This window comes from Bos javanicus, chromosome 2 (genome assembly GCF_032452875.1).
Source record: "Bos javanicus breed banteng chromosome 2, ARS-OSU_banteng_1.0, whole genome shotgun sequence".
In the NCBI taxonomy this organism is placed as follows: Eukaryota; Metazoa; Chordata; class Mammalia; order Artiodactyla; family Bovidae; genus Bos; species Bos javanicus.
In genome coordinates, this window is record NC_083869.1 from 89,161,228 (window position 1) to 89,181,183 (window position 19,956).

The 19,956-nt window shown below is 41.3% G+C and overlaps 2 protein-coding genes across 2 annotated transcripts in view; both read left to right on the top strand.

Annotated features, from left to right (window-relative positions):
• Positions 1 to 1,919, top strand: part of SGO2 (shugoshin 2) — a 28,967-nt gene extending 27,048 nt beyond the window's left edge. Inside the window, exon 9 of the mRNA XM_061381159.1 lies at positions 47 to 1,919. Coding sequence (XP_061237143.1) covers positions 47 to 62 — 16 coding nt within the window. The 3' untranslated portion in view covers positions 63 to 1,919. The remainder of the gene's footprint in view (positions 1 to 46) is intronic.
• Positions 1,920 to 4,621: 2,702 nt separating this feature from the next.
• Positions 4,622 to 19,956, top strand: part of AOX1 (aldehyde oxidase 1) — a 71,822-nt gene continuing 56,487 nt past the window's right edge. The window contains exons 1-5 of the mRNA XM_061381191.1: positions 4,622 to 4,929; positions 11,681 to 11,738; positions 13,896 to 13,992; positions 15,725 to 15,833; positions 17,452 to 17,578. Of these exons, the coding sequence (XP_061237175.1) occupies positions 4,885 to 4,929; positions 11,681 to 11,738; positions 13,896 to 13,992; positions 15,725 to 15,833; positions 17,452 to 17,578 (436 nt within the window). The 5' untranslated portion in view covers positions 4,622 to 4,884. The remainder of the gene's footprint in view (positions 4,930 to 11,680; positions 11,739 to 13,895; positions 13,993 to 15,724; positions 15,834 to 17,451; positions 17,579 to 19,956) is intronic.

Consider the following 19,956-nt stretch of genomic DNA (forward strand, 5'->3'; position numbering starts at 1 on the left):
ATTAGCTTTAGGTGGTTGTTAATCTTCCTTTTTTTCTACTTTGCAGGAAGATGAGAAGATGAGGTGAATTTATACATTCTGGTTTTCCTGAATTCTCAAACCATAGCAGTTCAAAACAGGGATCTAACTAGGATCAAGAAGATGAAAAGCATGATGAAAAGTTCTGGGTTTTTTTTTTTTTTTTCATCTCCTGCTTTTCTGTGGAGTGTTTATTTTTATGTATAGATAATATGCATTAAATAGCTATTTTGTAATATTAAGGACTTTAAGTTATTTTGGTCATCTTATAACTTATCTTCCTGCTCATTTAATCTCCTTTCAACCAAACAACCTTTAACTAAACAATAGCTATTAACCTTTTAACCGAATAAAATGTATTATAAATACTTTTGCACTGATTATCTTGTTATACACCAAACTACCTTGTTTTGTTTTATTTTGTTTTTAAAACCATTCAGTAAATGTGAACACCTATAAGATTTTAAAAGTCACCTTCTGCCCTGGCCAGTTTTCTCTCACTCTTCATTCTTCAGCTTTCAAAATTACTTGTTTACTGTCACCTGCTGCATTACTTCCATTATATGTAATCTGATGACTTGAGTAGGTTTATCTCTCAGGTGCTTTTGAATTTGGTTTTTGTAACTTTAAAGATCACTTATTATTCCAGTATTAAAACGTAGTAAATCCTATTCGTATCTGAGATTAACAAACATAGCTTACTGTATTGAAGTGATTAATAAAAATCTCTTCTGCCTAGATGGAAAAGCTTTCTTATATCCAGCAACTAAATATCCAGCAACTAAAAGAATGAGCCCAAGAAATCTACATTTTGTTTAACAAACACCTCAGATAATGCTGGGGCAGACTGTCCTAGGACCAAACTTTGAGAAACAGTTGTAAGACCACAGAGTCCCATAGAACTTACTCATTTATCAACAGTGTGTGTTGAATGGAGGCTACATGCTTTATTAAAGGAACAATTTACACTAGTTTAGAGCGTGGCACCCTGATAGTTTTTCATTTCCTGTATTATTATTACTTGAAGGCTTTGAATCTCTGTCATTATCTGGTATTTGGTTTCCTAGTGTTTCTATTTTTTCCTCCTTTCCATGAGGTTTGTCTTTTTGTTGTTGTTGTTCCCATGCAAATTAGTTTTCATTGTATCAGACTTATAATCTTTTATTGTTGGAACTCAGTCACATTAAGAAAGTTTTCCTGTTCCCAGATTAAGAGAGGCATTTACCCATGGTTTCATTTTGTTTTGACATTTAAATTTCTGATTCATGTGGATTTTGTTTTATGGTGAGATATGAACCCAATTTTTGACCTTTTCCCAAAGGATTGCCCGTTAATTAAAAAGTTTTCCACTACTGATTTGAAGTCCCACATTTTTCAATGTTGTATTTCCATATACACTTAAACTTATTTCTCAATTTTCTGTTCCCTCTACTAGTTTCTGTCTTCTTATGCCCCTCTATCTTTGTCTTATAGGGACTTTAGGGGCCATTTCTTGATGTCTTGGCATTCTTTTTTCCTGGTAATACATATAAAGGGAATCTTTGAGTCTCTTTTCTAATTGATTATCACTTGTATATATGAAGATTACTGATTTCTGTATGTTAATTACTAAACTTATTGTTTATACTATTTTCCAGATATATATTTATATATATATTTGAAAACCGGGCTATTTTTCCTCCTTTCTCTCCAATTCTTAGGCCTCTCACTGCTTTCTCTTATGTAACTGCATGGCTGCTACCTTATATTTAGTGTTAATAGCAGTGAGAATGGTGGATATCATTGTCTTGTTCCTGATTTTCATAGGAATGCCTCTGGCTTTACTGCATAAGTAAGATGCTGTGAAATGAGCTGTTTGTGTATGCTTATAATCACATTAAAGTATTACCTATCAATTATTATTTTATTTGGTGCTTTTTTAATAAATTATGAATGAGTGTCAGATGACTTTTGGTGTGGATGGAGACGGTATTAGACTAGTGGTGTATAATATAGGAAGTAACTATGGGAAGCACCCACCATCTCTGGGGCTGAGGGAATATAGAGAAAAGAATGGAATTATTGAAACTTAAAGACTTGGAGGAAGAGTTCCAGGACTCTAGGGGGAAGGTGTTCAACAGATAACCTACCTTAGAAAAAATTAAATGTGTACCTTTTTTAGGGTATACTCTAAAAACTGTAAAGACATCTTAAACTTTTATTCAGTAATCTTATTGCTGTCATAATATTGATGTGGTTGTTTTGAAATAGATCAGATCTAAGGACAAGGTAAAGCAATTATGTCAACGTTTTAGAATCATGATTTTTGGCATAAGCAAAAAAGAGATACAATTATAAAACCCAAGAAGTGAAAAAAATTGAATCTGAATTTAATCAAAGGCTTTAGACCCATAGACAAGATACTGGAAGTCAGGATGGAAGAAGAAAGAACACCAGGGAGAAGCAACCAGCCATATTAAATACAGCGTATTCGTTCCATAGGACAACTGACCTGGTTTCTTCTTCAGCATGTTCAGTTCAGTCGCTTAGTTGTATCCGATTTTTTGCGACCCCATGGACTGCAGCACACCAGGCTTCACTGTCCATCACCCACTCCTGGAGCTTGCTCAAACTCATGTCCATTCAATCGGTGATGCCATCCAACCATCTCATCCTCCATCGTTCCTTCTCCTCCTGCCTTCAATCTTTCCCAGCATCAGGGTCTTTTCCAGTGAGTCAGTTCTTCCCATCAGGGGGCCAAAGTATTGGAGCTTCAGCTTCAGCATCAGTCATTCCAATAAATATTTAAGACTAATTTCATTTAGGATGGACTGGTTGGATCTCCTTGCAGTCCAAGGGACTCTCAAGAGTCTTCTCCAACACCGAAGTTCAAAAGCATCGATTCTTTGGTGCTCAGCTTTCTTTATAGTCCAACTCTCATATCCATACATAAGACTACTGGAAAAAAAACTATAGCTTTAACTAGAGGGACGTTTGTAGGCAAAGTAACGTCTCTGCTTTTTAATATGCTGTCTAGGTTGGTCATAGTGTTTCTTCCAAGGAGCAACCCATCTTTTAATTTCGTGGCTGCAGTCACCATCTGCAGTGATTTTGGAACCCAAGAAAATAACACGTTAATAGCATTAAAAAGGAGCAGTGGGTGAGGAGACTATTTTAGATTTAAAAATGTTAAAGAGACAACAAGGACATCAAATGGGAAAAGGCATTTTTTTTAAGACCCTGGTAAATTTAAAGATGTTAAAATATTCATTTTGTTATATGTTGGCATTTTGGCTTTTAAGAAAAAACATTTTAATGCATATTGGAGTATTTAGAGGTAAATAATGTGTTTGAAATTGGGCTTTAAAATATTTCAGAAAAAATGTGGGAGTGTGGCAAAACGAATGTTTTCAAAGCTCAGTGAGTCAGGTGTATGGGGATGCTAGTTGTATTCTTTTATGTACAAAATTTTAGAAATTTTCACAATAAAATGTATATGTTTACATAAATGAGATAGCAAAATGTTCTAGGTATGTTAAAGAGAAGTCTGGGAAAGAGTTTGAATCCATTTGAATTTTTAAAAGGTGTTATAGTGCAGATTTCAAAAATGTAAAAATAGACCAGAAAGTTAAATTCTGTTGTGGACACGGGTGACTTTTATTTTTATGCATTTCAGTATTTTCCAACTTTTACTTTAAAGTCTTCGAGATGGTTTACATCACTATTGACACTTACCAAATAAACGTTATGGTTATTTACTGGGGAAATTAAGAATAATGATAAAACTTTAAAAATAGTTTATATCAAGGTAGCTCTTGATATTAAAAAAAAAACCCCGCAATAATTATATCTTAAAGTGTGAGAGAAAGTTATAAAACCCTCTGTTGTCCTTAAGTACCTCTCTTGCAAAGCGGTGTCGACTGTGATAGTTGCAGTTCAGTTCAGTCGCTCAGTCATGTCAGACTCTTTGCGACCCCATGAATCGCAGCACGCCAGGCCTCCCTGTCCATCACCAACTCCCGGAGTTCACTCAGACTCACGTCCATCGAGTCAGTGATGCCATCCAGCCATCTCATCCTCTGTTGTCCCCTTCTCCTCCTGCCCCCAATCTCTCCCAGCATCAGAGTCTTTTCCAATGAGTCAACTCAGCATGAGGTGGCCAAAGTACTGGAGTTTCAGCTTTAGCATCATTCCTTCCAAAGAACACCCAGAACTGATCTCCTTTAGAATGGACTGGTTGGATCTGCTTGCAGTCCAAGGGACTCTCAAGAGTCTTCTCCAACACCACAGTTCAAAAGCATAAATTCTTTGGTGCTCAGCTTTCTTCACAGTCCAACTCTCACATCCATACATGACCACTAGAAAAACCATAGCCTTGACTAGACGGACCTTTGTTGGCAAAATAATGTCTCTGCTTTTCAATATGCTATCTAGGTTGGTATCAACTATTAAAAGTACAGACTGCGGCAGGCATGGTGGGAGCGGAGATACAAAAAAACTCCTACTGTTCCCGGACTTCAAATCTAGCTGGAAAGCCATTAAAATGTACTAACATACGACGACGACTGAAGCGACGTCACAGGACCTGCAGTACCCGCTAAGAGGCGGGGGAAGGCAGCACAGAAGCCTGGCGCCTTGGGGGAGGAATTCAGGACCGCCTCCAAAGATCCCAGCCAATGGTCTCAGCGCGGAGGGAGCCGGGCGATGACGTTCTGGGATCCGCGGAGAGTTTTCCTCGCAGGGCGCTCCCGGAACTTTGCATCTAAAGTGGGACTTGAGCCCTCGAGAGTGGTTGCACTTTAGGCTCCTTCGACCCCTTCTGCGTGTCGGGGCCCCGGTGCCGGCGACTCCTCCTGGGGAACCTTCGGACCCTCGGACCCCACCACCATGGAAGGGGGCGCCGAGCTGCTCTTCTACGTGAACGGCCGCAAGGTGAGCGCGCTGCCCATCCTGTCCCGCCGGGTCTCCCGGTGCTGGGGCGCCGGGCCCTGGGCTGCACGCGGGTTTGCCTGCGCGTCCCACCTGCACCGTAGGAGCAGGGAAGAGAAGCGTTTTCTAGGTCTGCCTGGATCTTTGGGCCCCCGCCTTCCTGATGTTCCTTTCCCCTCTCCTTCCTAGACGGAGGGCTGATTCCCAAGCCCACCACACCCCATCAACAGGAAGAGAAATGATTGTTCTTATTCAGCAGAGTCAGTACTCCCGAATCTTCCCCTTGTCAAACCCATCAGTAGACGGGAACGTCTTTCGTTAGGCCTCGGCTCTTGGGTGCGTTTGGGTGAGCGGAGAGCAGTCTGGAGTCAGGACAGGGCCGCAGAGATGGATTCACCAAGACTTATTCCCATCGTCTCCAAAGTTACAGCACCTGGAAGCGCTGAGCCCATGTCCGGCTCTGGGGACTCCAGGGTCCTCTCGGAAGCCAAGCTCGCTCCGTAGATCCCCTGGGGCAATTCCAGCCGTTGCCCGAGGTTTGGAGGCAGCAAAGCCCCCAGAGAATCCTTTAAAACACGCCCACGCAGGAAGCCACAGACCGCTTACTCTTCATGTTGTCCCAGCACTTTGCAAGGGGGATACCTCAGCAAGAAGGTCAAAGTGAAGTGAAGTGAAAGAGGCTCAGTCGTGTCCGACTCTTTGCGACCCCATGGACTATACAGTCCATGGAATTCTCCAGGCCAGAATACTGGAGTGGTAGCCTTTCCCTTCTCCAGGGGATCTTCCCAACCCAGGAATTGAACCGGGGTCTCCTGCAGGTGGATTCTTTACCAACAGAGCTCTCAGGGAAGCCCAAGAAGGTGAAAAGGCTTCCTTAAAAGCAAACAATGGGGCAAGGGCTGTGTTACCCGGCCTTCAGAGCCCTAGTGATCCCTGTGTCTGAGTCAGGGAGAGCCTGACTTTCCCTGACTGGCCCTGAGACTCACCAGGAAACTAAGGAAAGTCAAATATCACGGCCTCTCACTTGTGAGGCCTCTTCTAAAGCCCTGAGCTTAATTTCGAATTTGGATTTTGTATCATTTTTCTTAAAGAGGATTCCCCCCCCCCAAAAAAAAAGGATTTCCCCAAATCATGTAAATTCTAGGTCCTGTATAAAACTTTCCTCTGTACCTGTTGCCTGAGTTTCACACTGGATAAGATGAGTTTGTTTTTCCTGAACTTTGCTGAAGGCGGGCCATTAGGATCCCCTCACAGGACTGCTGTGAGAGTGAACCATGATAAGGATTGGGGTGGGGGGTGAGTTTGAAGTGGTCTTATGGTATCATTTTTTCTTCTTTTGCATAACCAAATGGTGCAGTAGACACAACTGTGGCCTTTTTATTTGGGCAAACAAGGATTCAATTCCAGCTCTAACTCCTAGGGAGACAATATAACCTACCCTCAGTTCCTCTGATAAAAGGAGATAGTACTACTTACTTCACAAAGAATGGTAGTGAGTTTTTAATCCACTGATTTAAGGGCCTGCTCTAGGCCAGTATGGCCTTCCCAGGTGGCTCAGTGGTAAAGACTCCGCCTGCTAATGCAGGAGATGGGGATTCAGTTCCTGGGGAGGGGGAGATCCCCTGGAGGAGGAGATGGCAACCCACTCCAGTATTCTTGCCTGGGAAATCCCATGGACAGAGGAGCCTGGCAGGCTCCAGTCCCTAGGGTCGCAAAGAGTCAGACATGACTGAGCGACTGAGCATGTACATGCATGTGCGAGTGCTCAGTGTCCTCAGGGGACTCAACCGAGCTCAGAAATGACCACGTCCCTTTGGGGAGGCAGACAACAAGCATATAAATAAATGGAAATGTATCATGTCAGGCAGTGATAAATGCCAGGATGCAAAACAAAGCATAGTGAGGGGACAGAAAATGGATGCGAGCTAGTGCTTCAGGCAGGATGGATGTTTAAGACCGGATGAGAGGCTGACATTTGGGTGGTCACCAGTATGAAGTAAGGAGCAGGCATCTGAGGGAAAGGCACTCTACACCAAGGAAATAAGTTATATTGTCTCCCTAGGAGTTAGAGCTGGAATTGAATCCTTGTTTGTCCAAAGAAAAAGGTGCAAAAATCCTCAGAGACAAGGCTTTCTTCATGTTCAGGGGACAGCAAGGAGACTAGAGGGCCTGGAGATGTGGCCAGGGGCCAGATGACTAGGGCTTTTTAGGTGATGGTAAGGGTTTTGGTTAAAGGAGGAAATAGGTGTTTGAGTCTAGCTTCTTCTCCCCCTCCTCCCTCCCCTGCTCCCAAACAAACTGTAGTGGAATTTTTAACATAACAGCTAATAATAGTTTGTATTCTATTGATTTTTAAAAACAAATGAGCTGGTTCTTATCTGTGGGCTTGTTTCATCTATGGCCAAACATCCTATGATCGTTTGGAATGTGCATATTAGAAATACTGATTTTGTTTTTGCAGTTGCCCTGTTAACTTATGTCACCCTTTCTCTTTCCTGCCCCTCCCTTCCAAATTCTGTTAGGTATGTGCTTCAATCCTGGCAAGCAAACCTGATTGCCTCATGGATAGAATTAGAATAAAGTCCCTGAATCAGAGAGTGAGGGGATGTTGATAAAAGAGGAAAAAGCCACCAGGAACAGGGGTCATGAAGTCAAACATAACCTCTGGGATTAGAGTCTTGCCCTTGAAAAGAAGCTTTGAAGCCAGTTAGGAGACTGATGTGACTGCCCTCTGCTCTGTGCTTTTTGTAGTATCCCCCCAAGTCACTGGGTTTCCCTGGGCTCAGAAGGTAAAGAATCTGCCTGCAACGCGGGAGACCCAGGTTTGTTCTCTGGGTCGGAAAGATCTCCTGGAGAAAGGAATGGCAACCCACTCCAGTATTCTTTCTTGGAGAATTCCATGGACAGAGGAGCCTGGTGGGCTATAGTCTGTGGGGTCCCAAAGAGTCAGACACTACTGAGTGACTAACACTTTCACTTTTCATTCCCAAGTCACCAAAATGTGTCATTGGGCAGGGGCTTAGGCCGAATACGTTGATCAGAGACCTAGTTGCAGAGAGATTTCTGAAATCTTCACCTGTAGCCTCCAGAGTAGATAACCCAGTTCACTCACCTGGAGTTGAAGGAGGAAGAGCCCATGAATAAATTATGCCCTAGATGCCACATCACAACGTATCTCAGGAACTGGAACAAGTTGTTCTATGAGGCAGTGAAGTGTAGAGATCGAAGATATGGGCTTTGGAACTAGTTAGGCATGGATTTGAATCCTGTACTCTCTGCTCTGACACTCAGCAGTTTTGTGGCCTCGAGCAAATGTCCTCACTGGTCGTCCCCTCCAACCTCTTTCCCAATTCCAAAGCTATGATATCCCACAATATACACCATTTCTGCCCATTTTCCTCCTCTTGGCTTTCCTTATGTTCTGTTCTTTTCCCTTTTCTCTCTCCTCCTGATCTCCTTTTTCCTTCCTCTTTCTGCCTCTGTCTTGTATCTGGCAAGGCGCCCCCTTCACAAGTCATGAGCCCTGCACAGAGGAAGGCCATTTCTCAACTTTGTGTAATGTGAACTTGACATCTCCCAAAGGGCCAGTGGAGATACACAGGGACACATGCTCACCTTGTAACATGCAAGGTTTTGCTGAGACAAGAACCTGCAATGACCCTGACTTGAGAGCTGGTATCAGCTCTCTCAACCAGAGTCAGTAAGGAAAACTCCTTTCCTCATTGCCTCCCACTCCCCAGCCACCATCAGAATCCTGACCTCCCTGTTTCACTCCTGCCAAGACAGGGTGCATGCCAGATCCCTGCCCCACTTGCCTCCTCCAAATGTACCAATCACCAAATCAAGAAAAATAAACACATTTCAAGTCAGTAGTCCTTTAAGCCAGACTCCAATCTCTTGAGACATCTCTTGGAACAAATACCCAAACAAGCAAAATCTGCTTTTCCATTAATTCCACATGAAAACACAAATATCTCTCAAGCCTAAAATGCTCTTCCTTGTTACACAGATCCTATCTCTCCCTTAAAATTGGGCCTCTGTGGATTCACCATCATATGTATGAATTAAGATTAGTTTCAGCTGAAAATAACTCAAACTCAAAACTAAGTAGTTCAGATAAGGTACAAGTCATTTTTACTTTTACATAAAGGATAACTGGAGAGAGACATTGCATTCTGGGCTGGTTCAGAAGCTTCATAATGCCATCTAAGATCCAAGTTTCTTCTTTTTTCCCTGTTGCCATTAATGTGTTGCCTTAGGGTCTAAAGTAGCTGCTGGCATTCTAACCATTTCATCTTTATTCCAGGCATGAGGAAGAAAGAAAGCCTGCTAGGAGAGACAACTAAACGTTTCTGCCACCATTATTGGCTCTTCTCCATTTTATTATGTCCCAGCCTGTGAGATATCATCCCTCCCTCCTTAATGTCCTCATAGCAAATTATACATATCAAGTTATTCATTAAAATTAATTAACATGTGTTACATCCTTATCATATACCCCCAGCACCTAGTTCAGTGTTAGACATGAAGAATAGTGGATGGTGATTTCTCTCAGGATCAAGAGAGGCTGATGCATACACAAATAATTGTGATGTAGGGTAACAGGTTCTGTGAAAGATGTGTGGACACTGACCATGGGAGCACAGAGGAGGATGGTTGCTTGGAGCAGAGAGTGGAAGGCAAATATTAGATGCTTACACAGCCCACAGGAGAGAACATCTGAGCAGGGCTTCAAATGGCATCCAAGATTCTTACAAGTAGAGAAGAGAGGAAGGACTTTCAGGGCAGTGGTAATCCTATAAGCAAAAGATAAAAGTCCCTGCGCTACTAGGACCAGCCACTTCTGGTAACAGTACATGTGACCAGAGTTCAAGGTACATGGGTTGAGTGGCAGATGATGGAAAGTTTATCAAAGAAGTCTTATAGCTATGGGAAAGAGTTTGAATTTCTTCTCCTATTCCAGAAGCTGGTAGAAATTCACCTACTCAGTGTATTTCTTAAACATGCACGTTTTCTGGTTCTCTCTCCTGGAAATCCTGATCTGATAAAGGTTTCAATTTAGCAAGCACCCTGAATGATTCAGGAATTCCCAGCACAGCAGCGTGGCGGCCAGGAGTCAATGTTGGATTTAGGCAGACACAGAAGATGAGCAGATTTGGATTTTAGAGAAGTCATTCTGGTAGTGGTATAGAGGGTGGCATCCTGGGTGCCAAGAATGCGGACAGACCTGTTAGGCAGCTGTTATCATTGTTGGCTGGAGGTAATAAGAGTGGATTTCGGGGAGTGACAGGAGAAGTGAAGGGTGTTTAGAGAATTGTTCTGGAAGTGTAAATGGCCAGGACTTGGTGATGCTGATTGTGGTGGATTGAAGGAAGGGAAACATAGAACATAGCACAGGCTTTTTAAGCTTGGCTGACCTAGGAGATGGTGAATCTATTAAACAAGTTCAGGAAAAGTAGGGAAGAGGTAAGTTTGGGAAATAAAATGTAGAATTCCATCTGAGGGCCAATTAAGTTGGGGATACCTGAGGGCACTTCACAGTTTTCTTGTATTGCAGTATGTGTACACACACACACACACACACACAAATCATTTCATCCATATCATATTGCAGTTTCCTCTAGGGTACAGATCCAACCTTGGTAATTGGCACCTGCCTCACCTTGCCCAGTGAGCTTCTCTGGTGGCTCAGATGGTAAAGCATCTGCCTGCAATGCAGGAGACCCGGGTTTGATCCCTGGGTTGGAAAGATCTCCTGGAGAAGGAAATGGCAACCCACTCCAGTATTTTTGCCTGGAGAATCCCACGGATGGAGGAGCATGGTAGGCTACAGTCCATGGGGTCGCAAAAGTCAGACACAACTGAGCTTCACTTCACTTCACTTCACTTTGCCAAGCCTATGGCCACTTAGAATTGAGGGTTAGGATGCATCTATAGAATAAGCATATGTACCCTCTTCACCTACTCTCTAGTAGGGAAAATTGGTATAACATGGGTGAAGGATGAGCTCTAGTTCTGAAATTGTGAAGAAAACCATGCTTCTATTTATGAATTTAAAAGAAATCCAAGTTTGCAATTAAGAAAGGGAAAACATGATCACTTTGGAAAACATAACCAATCATGACATTTCAATCATGCCATCCATTAGGTGCTGCTGTTTTAACTGCCATGCTGCTAGACTGCCCGCACCAACTTGCTCCTTAAGTGTGTCTTTGCTTGCACATATTTGTATCAATTGGCATATGCATTTTATCTTCTCTTTTGTCTCTTAGATTTGGGAGGAATGGATGGTTATGATCTCTTTCTGGAAACTGTAATTCTTTGAATATGATAAACAAACAAGTCTTTAAAAAAAAAAAAACCTGTATCGACTTCTCAGAGGTCCAGAAGACCTCCCCTACCTCTCTGTCTGCTATTTTCAGTTCTGCTGTTATCTTTTCCCTCACTTGCTTCAGACTTTGTAGAAGTTGGAGAGAAGTCACTAGTGTTTTGTTACTAGAAACAACCACTGCCTTAGAGAACAGTGATAGTTCAGGACCACGAACAGTAGCAACGTAGTGGTGGGGCTCAAGATTTAGACTATACACTTAAGAGAGATGACTTGTATATCACGGGTGTTCCACAAACATTATGTCAAGTTGAGAACATAAGAGTTAGTTAATATGAATCTTCATGAAGTTAGCATGAGCCACCCATGTAAATATTCTAACTCTCCTAACTTTGTGTGTTAATCTCTTATTTTCTTTTGGTACAGGTGACAGAAAAAAATGTTGATCCTGAAACAATGCTATTGCCATATCTGAGGAAAAAGCGTATCCTTTGCTTTGAGTTGTGTATGTGTGTGTGTGTGTATCTGTGTATAACCCCGATATCTTCATCAAGTGATATTTTAAGTATCTTTTTAGAGCCACACTGAGTCATATCCCCTACTTTGAGAAAGTCCTACACCTGAGTTTTGTAGACACTGCACAGTTGCGCTTATCAGAGAATCAAGTTCTTTCTGATCTCTGTTTTGGCATTAAATATATTGGGTAAAATGGAGAATAGCAACAGGAATTAAAGCAACAGATGCTGACATAGCTTTATTTAGCATCCATTAGAATTAAGAGTCACAATATTGCTCTTCTAACTTCAAGGACTAATCATCATGCCCATTAGAAAAAGAGAGCACAGAAATCTCCCAAAATGGAAGTGAAAGAACGATGGAGAAATTAAACCTGAAAATGTTACCTTGAAAAAACTTCCTAAGTAAATAATCTAAGGAATGGATTCTTATTCTGCTGTTCATGAACTCCAGTGGGCTTCCAGCAGTCTGTGGACCCCACTACATTGTATGCAAACTTGTGAGACAATGGGAATTTGTACATTTTTCCCCAGAGAAAGTGAAATTCCCCAAACAGCACAAAACTCAAACAAAAACATAATAACAATTTTCTGGAAGTCATTCAAGGTTTTTGGGCATAAAAGTAATGAATACTAATTTCCTGGTTATCCATGGGACCAGTGTAATGTTTAAGATTTGTTTCATTTGTGAGTGACAGAAAATCCCAAAAGCAGTAAATAAGGTAGAAGTTTATTTCTTTCTCACTGTGTTATTTCAGGGTCTCTGGGAAGCAGACACCAAAAAATTAGATTATATATGCAAGAGTTTTATTAGGAAAAATGCCTGAGTGAAATAGAGGGGCAGTCAGAGAAGATTTAGACATGGAACAAAGAGAGAGAAGGCTGAGTGGAGGAGTCTCAGACTGCATATAATCCAAGGCAGATTCATCAAAGCCACTGAGGGTGGTTGACAAGGACTCCCACACATCTCCATAGCTCAGTGGGAAGCAGCCCATGGGAGTCATGACCTTGATGAAAAGTGGGGTGATGGATATCAAAGTGCAGCAGCTGGGTCTCTTGGTCAGTTTTCCTCTATGTTGGAGGAAGTCTCTATGTTGAGGCACATTCTCATGGCTATGATACTTACATAAAGGAATCCTGAAGGTAGGTCAATCCAGGCTAACAAAACAATGTCACAGCATTATCAGGGGCTAAGGTCTTTCTGTCTTGCTACTTCACCCTCCTCAGCATGAAGCTTTCTCCTCATGGTCATAGACGACTAACTGAGGTCCAGCCGTCATATCTGAATTCCAGCACAAAGGAAGAAGTCAGGGATGAGGGAGGGGCAACCCTCTCCCTTTGAGGGTATTTCCTTCCTGGCAGTTATACAGAGCATTATGCCTCTATCTCTGTGGTCAGCATTGTTAATGACCCCACCAAGCATCAGAAGAGGATGGGAAAATGTACCTTTTTTATTCCAGGCAACCACATGTGTAGCTCAAAATTTAGCATTTCTATTACCAAGAAAGAATAAGAGAAAAGATATGGGGAAACAACTAGCAGTTTCTGCCATGGAGAAACAGAGAAATATAGCAAATGCGGATGACATGACACAAATATTCTAAGAATTAATTACACTCTGACATTTTACTCTGTATGTCATCAAAGACACACATAAGGAAAGAACAGATATGCGAGGTACTCATACCTACAGATCCTCAGGGCCACTGATATGTCTAGACTCTTCCTTCTTTTAAGTTTGGCCCTCTTTTTGGCAATCTGAGGTCCAGTTGTTTTAAAGAGGAGGAAACTAGACGTAACACACAGGTGGGGGACTTTCCTGCCAGTCCAGTGGCTAAGACTCCACGCTTCCACTGCAGAGGGCACAGGCTCAGTCCCTGGTGGGGGAACTGAGATCCATGTGCCCTGTAGTCAGAAAAAAAAAAAAATCACATACACACAAATGAAAATCAAGGATTTATAAGATTATAAATAATAGCAGCTAAGATATACATATGTCATTTGATTAGTAAGTATCGAACTGAAGTGTACATTTAAGAAGGTTTGATGATGTTGTCTCCTAAGGTCAGAGCTGTTTTACAAAGAAAATTATGGAAGACACATTATCTTTAACTATGCTTTTCCAGTCCGACTCACAGGAACTAAATATGGCTGTGGAGGGGGAGGCTGTGGTGCCTGCACAGTGATGATATCACGATATAACCCCATTACTAAGAAGATAAGGTACCTTGCTGCATAGTCCACATATGGTTGAATTTTTGTAGCTTTCAACTTTGTTGTTTTCCTTCCTTTGGTAAATATGCATTGAGCACCTGCTGTGACAGGAACTGTGGTAGACACTGGGAATGCAATGATGGGCATCAAACCATTCAGGTTCCAGCAAAAACGTTGCTTTCTCAGCCCTCCCTGATCACCTCCCCCATACCCATGCCCCGTCTCACCTCTGCAGCTCCCTGCTCCCTTATTAATGTATTCATGGTACTTCTCATCGTGTGTGTGCTGTGGGTATGTATTGTCCAAGTACATATGTATTCTCCATCATCCCTCAGTGAGAAGATATACTCTGTTTGGCAGGGATTTTAATCTGTGTTGTCCACTAATCAATCCCACTGCCTGGTCACTCTGCCTAGCATACAGTAGGCACTCAATGTTTACATTTATTTATAAGTGAATAATATCCTTCTAAGGTCTTCCCTGTAGCTCAAACTTCGGTAAAGAATCTGCCTGCAATGCAGGAGACCTAGTTTCGATCCCTGGGTCAGGAAGATCCTCTGGAGAAGGGAATGGGAATACACTCCAGTATTCTTGCCTGGAGAATCCCGTGGACAGAGGAGCCTGGTGGGCTACAGTCCATGGGGTCGCAAAGAGTGGGACATGACTGAGTGACTAACACTGCCACTACTAATATCCTTCCAGTCTTTCTTTTGTGTATATATTTATGGAAGCATACTGCATGTACAGTTTAGAAACTTCCGTTGCTACACTTCTTATGAATATCTTTTCAAAATAATAAATATAATTTTAATGGCTGTATATGTGCTATCATATATATCACCATCACCAAAAGGTGCTGACTTAGATTATTGTTTGGTTTTCACTATTATAAAGGAGTGGATCAGTGAGCACTCATATGTCTATATATATTTATATTTATGTTTGTGATGATTTCTTGATGATAAATCCATAGAGGTGAAATTGGAGGGTAAAAGGATGAGTGCATCTTTAAATTTTTATGGCTTCCAGCAAGATTCTTCTCAGAACAGTTCTATCAATTTACATCCTTTTCAGCAGTCTATGAATTCCATTTTCCCAAACCTTTGCATTCTTAGCGCATTACAATTTTTAAAAATCTTTGTCATTTTCTTTGATAAAAATGGTTTCTCATTGCTTAATTTGAAACTCTCTTGATTGTTATTGAGGTTGAACCTTTGTTTCACATATTTGTTGGCCATCTGTAATTTTGTTTGGTAAAATGAGAACATTTTAGGAGTCCTTTTGACTTAGATATTTTCTAGCAGTACATTTGTGGGACTGAGGAGTTCTGTGTTCCACTCTCTGTTTCTTCTTCTGAGGCAAAATATCAAATTAACTTTATTGCCCAAGCAACCCCTGGCCTGGCATCTGCTTGGAAGACGGAATATGCTCCAGGTGATTGTCACATGTGACTAGAGAAATGAATGTCAGCCCCTCTGTCAACAGGAAAAAAAAAAAAAACCAGTTAGTGGAAACTATTCTGGAGTTAGAATTGGAGGCCTAATTTGAATCCCATGTGACACTCCAGCTGTGATCCTGAGCAACTCACTCTGACCCTCAGAGTCTTCTTCTACAAAATGGCCATGAGCTAAGGGCAAAATGTCTATGCAAAACTTGGAATATCTTATAAAACCTGCCATATTGGAGGTGCTGCTTTCCCACTAGATACAATGTCGTTTGTGCTTCTCTTTTTCATGTGAAGACATTATCCAGCCAACGCCTGTCTGACGCCCATCTGTTCTCTGTATGGGGCTGCCGTCACCACAGTAGAAGGCATAGGAAGCACCAAGACCAGGATTCATCCTGTTCAGGTGAGAGAGGGCCTCTTCTTCATAGGGTTTCTGTGCTTTGAAAATCATTAATCACACGATGAGTTTCTAAAATTAACACAGTAGAGCAGTGGGCCCTGCTGCCTGGGCATAGTCCACAGATGACACAAAGCGGGGGCAGAAGTGAAACTTGGGACATGTGACTGACTTGTTAGAAAAATACTTTTTAAGACTAGAGAACTCTTTCCTAAGGAAAAAAAAAAAAAACTTGACATCACTGGGTTGTTTTCTATATTCTAATTAAATGAGACCTATCCATTTTATATCTTCCAAACTTATGTAGAAAAGAGAGCCATCTATGCATTGGGGGATAAAATCTTGTTATTTTTTTTCTATAAAGGGAAGTGTAACATGATTTTAAAATTGAATGAAAATCTCAGCTACCAAAAAGATTTGTTGAATTTAGTTTATTTGGAAGCTATGTAATGGTAGCTGTCAATGAATTGTAAGGCTTTTCTCCTCAGGAGGCTCCTTGTTAGAACTTTGCCTGAAGTGAAAGGACACCTCAGATGCCTGACTCTTTCAATTATTTGTATGCTGCCCAGAAAGATGCTGTTGCTACTTGTCTTTGTCTATATGAGTACCACTTAAGAGGAGAGGAGAGGGGAAAGATAGTCACAGAGCAGAAAATGGACAAGCTTCATATTCTTCAGGCAATCTTGGCTTCAGTTTACTTGGCTTCGGTTTATTTTCCATGAAACCTTGTTACCTAGAGGGAGCAGATTCTGCCTGAATATGCTTGTGAGACTTGGCTGTTCGGAGGCATGAAAACACTCTGTCATTTAGTACCTGCTGCCGGTTCCTGGCAGCAAGGTAGCCAAACAACGGCTTCCAAAATGGGCTTGAACCATTGAAGTTAGATTCGAAAGAGAACAGGCTGGGGTGGGAGGCAGGGAGATTTGGAAGAAAAATCAAGGCAATCTTTCCTTCTTGATTGTTGTTTGGATTAATGATGGCACTTTGTAAACAAATTCCTGCATGCTAAATAATTAGGGCTATATGCTCAGTCACTCGGTCGTGTCTGACTCTTTGCAACCCCATGGACTGTAGCCCGCCATCCTTTTCTCTCCATGGGATTATCCCGGCAAGAATACTGGAGTGGGTTGCCATTCCATTCTCCAGTTAGGGCTTTACTGGGCAGATAAAGGCACTCAGGAAATACTGGAGGTTTTTTCAACTTGAAGATGATTGAGTTCATTTATCTGAAGGACTTCCTTTATCTCAGAAATTCCCCTTCTGGACTACAGGTTGAAATACTCAGGAATCTTTTAAAAATATGTGTCGTTGACCCACCCCCAGAGATTCTGTCAGATAGTTTGAGGTGCTGCTTGGACCTTGGAGATTTTAAAGCTTTCCCCTGCAATTCTGAAGGCTGAGAACGTTTAAATGAAGCTTAAAAAGCTGGTGAGAATCAGTCATCATGGCTACCCCAGTCCAAGAAAGGGAGAGATACTAAGGCTGAGAAGGATTTTCTGGGGCCTCTTCTCCAACTTTAATGTGCCTGTGAACCACCCAGGGATCTTGTTTGAATGCAGGTTCTGATTCAGTAGGTCCGGGGTCAGGCCCAGGGTTCTGCGTTTGAATGTTTCTGTGCCCGCAGGAGAGGATTGCCAAGTGTCACGGCACGCAGTGTGGCTTCTGCACCCCCGGGATGGTGATGTCCCTGTACACGCTGCTGAGGAACCATCCGGAGCCCACCCTGACTCAGCTAAATGATGCTCTTGGTGGTAGGTTGTATGTGTGTGTGCTTTAATTTCTGGTTTCTAAATGGTGATGCTGATAATAGCTATTAAACACTAACCAAGTGCCACACACTGCATTAAATGCTGTATAAACAGAACTTCATTTACTCTTTATGATAACTTTATAAGGTAGGCACTATTATTATCTCCCATTTCATAGATGGAGAAACTGAGGTTTAGAGAGTAATTTACTAAAAATTATACCACCAATAAGTGGAGGAGTTTGTTTGTTCAAATCAGGTTTCAGACAAGACCCACATACTGCACTTGGCTGACACATTTCTCAAGTCTCTTAATCTATAAGGGTCTCCTCCTTGTTTATGGTTTGCTTATTTTATTTTATTTTTTTATTTATTTTTTTTTCAGTTGAAATTTTCTTTTAATTAAAGACCCAAGGGACAAGAAGCTCCTTTGTGTTACAGTATATAACATATGGCTCTTATACAGAGTAAAACAGACACCAGGGAGTCGAGTGTTTATACCAGCGCTAGACTCTTCCTGTAGCAGGCAAATAGTGAGGCAGGATTCCCTTTACTGGCATGGAGATTGTAATATATCTTTACATGCAATAAGTTCTTTGGTAGACTTAATCATTTGGTGGAATTACAGAATTTGCAAAGGAAAGTAGCAGTAAAATATTTCATGTAAAATTATAATAATTACAACACCAGTTTATTCATTTACCCTCCAAGGAATTCAGTTATCTCCAGTTCTCTCCTACTGGGGTGGGTGCTCTCAGGACGGTATTATCAGAGGGCTCCTAATGAATGCAACATGAAATCAAAGAAACTGACATCTTCTGGTGATACTTATTTCAAAGAACTGCCTTTATATGGAGCTAGTTTATCAAATTCAGGAACTCAGTGTGTATGTGTGGAGCTGGTGCTGGGTCTTGGAGGAGTCTTCATTATCAAGATTCTGAACAATTCAGGGAAGCCTGGCGTACTACAGTCCATGGGGTCGCGAAGAGTCAGACATGACTGAACAACTGAACTGACTGAACAATTCTAAAGAATAAGAGCCTTCCAAATGCTATTTCAGGTGATATCCTCCATGGCTCTTTGTCTCCTGTCTCCCAGGGACTTTATTTCTTTGCTGTATTACATGGGCCTAAAGTTCATGTGCTCAATTCCTCTGCTGAAGTGTTCCAGGAAGACAGGACTAAACAGAAGTAAAAAGGGGAGATGGTGCATAAGACACAAACTGGACTTATTTGGCCTTTGGTCTTTGGCCTTATTAGGTCTTATGCATTTGATCTCATGGCCATTTATGATGTGAACAAGTGACAAGAAGTTCTCAAGTTTTAAGGTGCTTGAGACTTACACGGGAATTTGTTAAGAATGAAGATTCCTGGGATCCAGCCCCAGAGAGGTTGCTTCAGTGGCTTTGTTTTTTGAATGGATGCCAGATTTAGGGGTTGGAGGAGAACATGGGAAATGGACCACTGTAGAGAAATGCTGGCCTAAGGTTTTATTGCAAATAAATTGTGTACCCGTTGCTTCTAAAGCTTAAAAATTGCCTTTGCTTCTATACAATACCTTTGACCTTTCTAGCAACTGAAGCTTAGTTCTCTCTCTCTTTTTTAATATCAAAATTTAGGTTTTTTATGTTGTCTTTTACTGATATTGAAAACCAAAATTTTTAATTGAAGTACAGTCGATTTACAATATTGTGTTAGTTTCGGGTGTACAGCATAGTAATTGAGTATTTTTGCAGACTATATTCTCTCATAGGTTATTATAAGAAAATGGATAAAATTCCTTATGTTATACTGTAAGTCTTTATTGCTTCTGTATTTTATATATTATTGTTTGTCTTTGTTAATCCCATACTTGTAATTTATCCCTCCCACTTCCCTCTCCCTATTGTAATCACAAGTTTGTTTTCTATGTCCGTGAGTCTGTTTCTGCTTTGTAGATACATTCCTTTGTATTATTTTCAATTATTCCACATATAAGTTATATTGTATAGTGTTTGTCTTTGATTTATTTCACTAAGCATATTATTCTCTGGGTCCATCCACATTGCTACAAATGGCAGTATTTCATTCTTTTTATGACTCAGTAATAGTCCAACACACACACGCACACACCACATCTTCTTTTTAACACCACATCTTCTTAATCTAATTATCTGTTGATGACCATTTGGGATGTGAAAATTAACTCCCAAATATTGCTGTAGACCAAGAGTTTTTGGCTTGAAATCGTTGTGTTCTTTGAACAGCTATCACAACCAGAGTATATAATAACTGCAGAGAGAAAATACAAATATTTGAATTGTTAGACCCTGCCACAAGACTATCAGCCAAATATCCCAAGTTGTTGACAAAAATAAAAAATTTGACTTTGTGAATTTGGTGG